At 49.7% G+C, this 7581-nt stretch overlaps 2 protein-coding genes across 2 annotated transcripts in view; both read right to left on the bottom strand.

The window, feature by feature from the left end:
* Window positions 1-795, bottom strand: part of atp1b2a (ATPase Na+/K+ transporting subunit beta 2a) — a 20356-nt gene extending 19561 nt beyond the window's left edge. The window contains exon 1 of the mRNA XM_046064643.1: window positions 511-795. Within this exon, the coding sequence (XP_045920599.1) occupies window positions 511-616 (106 nt within the window). The 5' untranslated portion in view covers window positions 617-795. The remainder of the gene's footprint in view (window positions 1-510) is intronic.
* Window positions 796-2093: 1298 nt separating this feature from the next.
* Window positions 2094-7581, bottom strand: part of LOC123979960 — an 8993-nt gene continuing 3505 nt past the window's right edge. Inside the window, exons 3-7 of the mRNA XM_046064070.1 lie at window positions 5705-6226; window positions 5216-5615; window positions 4936-5040; window positions 4685-4759; window positions 2094-4585 (exon numbers count right to left, since the gene is read on the bottom strand). Of these exons, the coding sequence (XP_045920026.1) occupies window positions 3258-4585; window positions 4685-4759; window positions 4936-5040; window positions 5216-5615; window positions 5705-6226 (2430 nt within the window). The 3' untranslated portion in view covers window positions 2094-3257. The remainder of the gene's footprint in view (window positions 4586-4684; window positions 4760-4935; window positions 5041-5215; window positions 5616-5704; window positions 6227-7581) is intronic.

Here is a 7581-nt window from a genome sequence, read left to right as displayed (position 1 = left end):
CTGACGGAGACAGAGAGAGAGAGGGGTAGAGAGACCCTGACAGAGAGAGAGAGAGAGAGGGGTAGAGAGAGCCTGACGGAGACAGAGAGAGAGAGGTCGAGAGACCCTGACAGACAGAGAGAGAGAGAGGTAGAGAGACCCTGACGGAGAGAGAGAGAGAGGGGTAGAGAGAGCCTGACGGAGACAGAGAGAGAGAGGGGTAGAGAGACCCTGACAGAGAGAGAGAGAGAGAGGGGTAGAGAGAGCCTGACGGAGACAGAGAGAGAGAGAGGTAGAGAGACCCTGACAGACAGAGAGAGAGAGAGAGGTAGAGAGACCCTGACAGACAGAGAGAGAGAGAGAGGTAGAGAGACCCTGACAGACACAGAGATATATTAATAATTAATAACGTGTGTTTGAGCTCGTGTCAGTAAAGATGATCTAAATATAGCAGAGGGAGAGAGGCCTTCACTAACAGCCAGAGAGAGAGACGGACCCGGACCGTGGACCGGACCGGAGTCCCGGACTCACCCCAGCTCGAGGCGGTTCGGCCCATCAGCTCGTGGGTCCGCGGGTTCCAGAAGAACTCGCGCCACTGGCTCGAGCCTTTGCGGTCCTCCTCCTTGGTGCCGGACATGATGATGGAGAGGATGGAGAGGATGAAGAGGATGGAGGTCGCTGCGCTGTTCCCGCTGTGGATGGCACGAGCCCGCCGCCGCCGCCGCTGCTTTAATGTTTGACACCGGGCAGAGTCCGAGAATCGATCCGCACGGAGAGACCGACAGAGGGTGAGACAGAGACAGAGACAGAGGGTGAGACAGGTCGCCGTCGCTGCGGTCTACCTCCTCCTCCCCTAAACACCGTCTGACGTCACACCTGCTCCCCTCACCCCGCCAATCACAGAGGAGCTGCACGGCGACAGACCCCGCCCCCTGCCTTGTATGTGTGCGTGCACGAGCGAGTGAGATGACGACACTCACGTGTTTCTCCCCGGCCTATGAGAAAGGGTCTGATGCACCTGAGGGGCAGAGCACGTGAGCTGCACTCATAAAGATAATAATAATAATAATAATAATGATATATTTAAATAAAATAAAATCACATAAATATAAATAAATAACTATAATAAATGCACATTTAGAGGAGTAATAATTAATTTAAGCCCTTCCAGACTTCCTCAGGGAGAGAGTCTGTCCTGCACACCCAGGTACCTGTGGCCCTCCTGCTCCTCCTGCTCCTCCTGCTCCTCCACTGAAATGTAGCTTGTAGTTAAATAACAAATGAAAATGCTTGTAGACACACATTAAGAAAAAAAAAGTAAAGTAAGCTGAAGAAACAAGCTGTCAGTAACTTTAACACCTCGCTGTCACAGTTTCTCTCTCTTTCCGCTCTGTCCCTGTGAACATGACAACAGAGGGGAGAATAAATCCTACATGTGCTGCCTCAGCAGGAGAAACAGATCTGAGAGCAGCACAGAAAGACCCGGAGCTGCTCTCACTTACATTCTGGTAGATTTATAGATTTTGAAATGTCTCCTGCTGCCTGAACTCTGTTTCCTTTTCATAAATAAAAACATTTCCACCACGAACTGGTGCAGAAATCAGTGATCAAAGCAGAACCAGTCTGAGAGGAGTCTCTGCAGGACCTTCATCATGAGGGACGTTAGTAGTGGTTCTCCATAGTTCAGGGTTAACTCTGTGTTGTGCTTTCTGAGCTGTAGTTACATGAGGCCTCCAGCAGGGGGCGCACCACACACCTGAGCTGAGTTCAGGTAAACAGCAGCAGCAACATTATTCAAAGAACAGACCTCAGTAGACCTGGAGACATATTATTATTCTAACATTAGCAGCCGGTTTGATCACTGAATAAAGCATAAATATCTTCTGTCCTCTGCAGAATCACCACATCATGTTCAGTGGACCTGCGTCCTGATCACTCCTCTCCCTGTTCACAGCCTCTCTCCTCTGACCTCCTGTTTGGTTGTTTACTGCTGCCTGCTCTAACTCTAGTTGTGGTTTCTCCTCTCTACCAGAACCCGACTCGGGCTCTGACTCGTGGACCTGTGAGGACCTCTAATGTGATGCATGAGGGGTCAGAAAGAAAGAACGCAGACGCCAGTCTGGAAAATGCTTTTATACTTCTGTAGAAAGCTTAAATATTTAGTGAGTCAGTGAGAACGCTGCCATCTACTGGTGATAAATACAAAGTCCAGACCTGAACACACTGGACATGAAACACCTGAGGCCTGTACTATGAAGCAGGTAACTTATCCAGGAAACTGCAGGAGTAACCTCCTGATTAACCCGTACTACAAGAGGGGGACAGGTGTTACCTGAGGTCTGCTGTCACGCTGCATCTCTAAAGTGCTCCCAGCAGGTTATCTTCGTGGTTAACTCGAGGTTACCCTGTGTAGGTGGGCTACACAGCTGAAATGAACTTATCCTCAACACGTTAACCCTGCAGCCTCAGCATGTAGGGAGGAGATCTTTATTCATGTCAGAGCCAGTTTCTGGGCTGTAGCCCATCTGCATAAATGTTTTCACATATTTTACCTCCTCATATCCTGACACAATCACCAGGTCTTGTTCTGGGGAAAATACGGAGCATGCGGCGTGAACAAACTCTGCCTGCACGGCCCAAAATGTCGATTTTCAGTGAACGTGCACCAGTTAAGTTTACAGCGACCCAACTTCTTATTCACCGTCACAGTTTAACACCAGTGTAGCAGGCAGAGTTCGACACCCCCGAGTTAAATCTGAGTAGGTTACACTCCCTTCGTAGTCCAGGCCTCGGTTCAGGGGCAGAAAGCTGGTAGTCATGAGTGAGAATACACAAAGGAACATGACAACAACAATAATACTGGATGGTGATTGGATCAAGTGCTACTAAAGGCAGACCTGTAAATATATAACCTTTTACACATAGTAGACTTTCTTTCTTCGACTCCCTCCACCAAGCAGACAGGTCTGTAGTGGTTTAGCTGCTGTCCACTACAGGAACTGACCGACCTGTCACCTGGAGATGCTCATAACCTGAGTCTGTGAGGTTCTAGGTTCCCCCTACGGGTTCCTATGTGTTGTATACAGCAGGTTCTGTTTGGTAAGGGAGTGCAGTTGTTCTTTTAAACGTAACACCTGAAGTTACAGGTCGTGGGGTTCCTCTGGTTAAGAAGGTAGACTTTAGGAAGTTCAGGAACTTGTACCAGATGGCGTAAAGAGGCCTTCTGCTACCTTATCTAATACAGTCATTAATGCTGAGGGCCCCTGTGGGCCGGCCCATCAGAAGTGAACATGTCCAGAGTGTGGATTGGACGGTGGTCCTCCTGTGGGCGCATCCGGGAGCAGGTTCCTGTCCAGATGCCTGCTGAGCGAGTAGTGCTGGGCCAAAGACTCGTCAGTCCACTCTGTTCTGGACAGCAACTGGTCCATGTGAGGGCCCAGGGTCCTATGTGGAAGTGGGTATGAACTGATGGTAGGGTCCCGCTCCAGCAATGACTGTCCAGGGACTCGATGTGGCCCGTCAGGTCCATATGGTGTACCCGTCAGAATAGAAGTGTCCCGATCCAGGGTGGTCTGCAGTGCCTGGGTCTGCGCGTCCATTTGGTACAGCTGCTTCTTATGTATCTGAATATGGTCCTGGGGGTCTAGTCTACCATGACACAGCTGCTTTTTGTGAATTTGAAGGTGGTCCTGGTGGTCCATCTGAGTATGGTACTGCAGTTTCTTGTGATTCTGAATGGTATCCTGGTGGTCCATCTGGGGAAGGTACTGCTGTTTCTTGTGATTCTGAATGGTCTCCTGGGGGTCCATCTGGGGAAGGTACTGCTGTTTCTTGTGATTCTGAATGGTCTCCTGGGGGTCCATCTGGGGCAGGTACTGCTGTTTCTTGTGATTCTGAATGGTCTCCTGGGGGTCCATCTGGGGCAGGTACTGCTGTTTCTTGTGATTCTGAATGGTCTCCTGGGGGTCCATCTGGGGAAGGTACTGCTGTTTCTTGTGATTCTGAATGGTCTCCTGGGGGTCCATCTGGGGAAGGTACTGCTGTTTCTTGTGATTCTGAATGGTCTCCTGGGGGTCCATCTGGGGAAGGTACTGCTGTTTCTTGTGATTCTGAATGGTCTCCTGGGGGTCCATCTGGGGCAGGTACTGCTGTTTCTTGTGATTCTGAATGGTCTCCTGGGGGTCCATCTGGGGCAGGTACTGCTGTTTCTTGTGATTCTGAATGGTCTCCTGGGGGTCCATCTGGGTATGGTACTGCTGTTTCTTCTTATTCTGACTGCTGTCCTTGTCCTGTTGGTGCATTTCAGCCTGGTAATGCTGCTGTTTCTTCTGATTTTGGATTTGGTCTTGTTGATCCTGGTTCTCCTGAAGGTCCATCTGGGCGTGGAACTGTTGCTTCTTCTGGCTCTGGATCTGGTTGTGGACCTGGTTTTTGACATCTTTCCAGTGTCGCCCTCTGAGAACGGGCTCCAGGTCAAGACACCGCTGACAGACCTCCTTCCCCGGTACTGACTGGACCAATACGTGGACTCCCAACTGTCTCCAGACCGCCTCCTTCTCTGCAGACGACCATGGGCGACGCTGGACCTTTCTTGGAGCCACCGGGACTGAAAGACAGACAAAAAGTAGATAAGACAACGCAGGTAGACCTCCTAAACACATGTTAGTAATGGATTTATGGTCAGCTGAATCCAGGCAGGACCTACCTGTGATAGGAGTCTGCAGTCTGGCCTCTGGTGGAATTATGGAGGTGACTGGTCTGTTACTGCTCTGTGACGGAACTACAGACCGGTAAAGACAGACAACAAGGTCAAACAGCACCATCTAGTGAATATTCTGTGCATGAAGCACATACTGGATGCAAACTCAGCAGGAGTGAACAAAGTTTAGACCCCTGGTATAATCAGTGGTCAGGTTTATGATAAGTAGTCAAGAATAGTGGTAGATCAGGACTCACCCTCTGGTCTTGGGTCGGACTGCTCTTCACCGGGCTCTTTACACTCCTTCTCATTTCTTGATTGGACCAATCGTTTCTTCGGCTTCGCTCCTCCAACTGGAGCAGCTAGCAAAAACAAAGAGGTTTGGTGGATGGATTAAGTTCTTCTAATGGCTCCTGATGGGGATAGTTATCAAGCCTAAATGACTCTAATGAGCTGTAAGTCCTGAACCCTGTCAGAGACCAGAGTCACAGAAATGGTTTCTCTTAGGACAAGGTTCAAGGTTGCCTCAGGTGTTACCTGTGTCGGGATCAGGGTTCAGCAGCCCCAGGTTGTCCCAGTCCCTCCCCAGCAGGTGGTAAAACTCGGTGGTCTTGGCTGCAGCCTCCCAGTCTCCGTCCTGCAGACTCTCTCCGATGGCAATCTCACAAACTGTTTTTAGCGTCGTCTTCACCACCAGCGGAGGGCGGCTCCACCGGTATCCGGATGCCTTTCTGGCAGCCGCCAACGCCAGGCTGAGGCGACCCGGAGCCAGGAGGTCCTGGAGGGTCTGAATGCTGGAGTCCAGAGATTTAGCAGCCAGGAGCAACCTCCCGAGCTCCCTCAGCTTCTGACTGACGTAGTCGTACCTCCTCTGGCTGCCATCCTGGTTCCCCATCAACTTGTTTCCATATTTACAAATCAACCAATCAGATTTCACCTGGACAGAGCGAGGAAGACACAGGTCAACACAGAGACAGGTACAGAGACAGACAGGTAGACAGACGGGTTGTCAAGAAGTGTACAGACCTGGTGTGAGACATGGTCCTGGTTCATGCGGTGCAGGACTTCGCTGCAGCTCTCTGAGGCTCCACTGGAAATGGGCAGGAGGCGAGACGCTGCAGCCTGGACCCTGATGCGCTTCTTGGGTCGGTCTGCCCCAGGGTTAGCGCTCACGTTCTGGTCCACACCGGGGTCAGAGGTCAAGGGCCGTTTGGTCCCAGTCTGATCTGCTGTGCTTGTGTCTTCTAAGGGGTCAGAAGGTGTGTCCTCTGTGGACTTGGAGGTCCTGTCGTCTGCCGGATCAGAGGCCGCCTTACCTGTGGAGTCAGAGGTTGCGTCCTTCACAGGGTCAGAGGTGGTCTCTGCTTTGGAGGCGGGGTCTTTGGAGGGGTCAGAGGTCAGCTTCTTACGACAGAAGGCCTGGTGTTTCCAGAGGTCAGCGCGAAGGAAGAAGCCGAGGCAAAGCGGGCAGGGAAGGTAGTTCCTGGGATCCACTTCCTCTGAGGGCTGACGCCACGGGACGATCTCACCTGTGCCCTGTCTGATCACCTGAGGGGCAGACAGGCAGTCAGGTACACCGCCAGCGTTTCCCCAGAGGCGCTACGCCCCTAATGAATTACATGTCTTACAGGAGGAAGAGAGCTTTTCTGAAAATTATAATTAATACTTTGCACTACGGACACTTCCCACACCTGGGAGTACAGTTTGATTTACAACAACAAGCAGCTGCTAACGATCCTGTTTCAGACTCTGAGTCAGTCAACCCTGAGACGGGGGAACCTTTGCTGTTCAGGAAAGACAGCTAACTTAAACTGTGGGTCAGTTACCGTGGCAACAAACCCTGAGTCTGAATATAAGTCCTGTTGGATCAGTTCGTTACTCGGGACTATCTGAAGTGTTTTTAATAACTTGAGGTACACATGCAAAGTCTGGACCTCCGTAATTATATGTAGACTATTTATCTTTAAATGAATAAAAACACTGATCAACTCTAATGAAGGCTTTAGGACCATGCGGACGCAGCTTTTTACACTGTGGAAACCCACAACCCTCATTTCAACTTGTCATTTTAAACGTGTCTATGCACACAGTAAATAGTCACAGCAAATTTAAGCAGCAAAAGTAACAGCTGCAGTTATAAACTTGACAGACAGAAGAAACTCTCCAAAGGAAACATCGTTCTTGCATTAACGTTACCAGCAACATTGCTCAAAAAGTTGCCCCGTGCATAGAGGTCGACCGATTAATCGGTCGGACGATTAATCGGCCGATTTTTGGCATTTTTTAACATAATCGGCATCGGCCAATATCCAAGTATATCAAGCCGATTATTAGGCAGGCGCATCTGTGGGCAGCCTAGTGTTGTCGTGGAACACGTGTTTGACGCGCGCTGCCGCTAGAGTCATTTTCCAGCCGAGTGAGCAGCAGACCTCATCCAGTGCCTAAGGAGCTAACGGTAAGGATTCAATTCTTATTACTCCTTTATATTTAATTAAAAACTTTTGATATGTTACTGCCAACTTAGAGAAAAAACCTGAATAAGACACATGACATTCGGCTAATTTGGATCGTAGTTGAAGTTGCATTATCACAGAAGAGTTGCTATCATGTCACAATAAGTAAGCAATAATTTTGCAACTACAGAGTGAATCTGAGACTTTTATTTGTTCTGTTTGTGTGTCTTATATTTGAGAGGGTTGCCACTCAATGCAGAGAAATAAGTAATAAAAAAGAGACCAACGCACTATAGGCTAGTGACAGACTGGCTTTGCTTTGCTAACGGGTAGCTACAGACAGACCCGGTGCTAATACGGCACTGGAACCTTAACGACCGTTATCTACCGCACCGAATATCAACGCGGATTTCTGTGCTTCAGTTCGGTGCAAATAGAGGTTAAAAACCA

The sequence above is a fragment of the Micropterus dolomieu genome, linkage group LG12 (genome assembly GCF_021292245.1).
Source record: "Micropterus dolomieu isolate WLL.071019.BEF.003 ecotype Adirondacks linkage group LG12, ASM2129224v1, whole genome shotgun sequence".
Lineage (NCBI taxonomy): Eukaryota > Metazoa > Chordata > Actinopteri > Centrarchiformes > Centrarchidae > Micropterus > Micropterus dolomieu.
The sequence above is the reverse complement of the archived record's forward strand: the minus strand, read 5'-3'. Positions and strand labels throughout refer to the sequence as shown.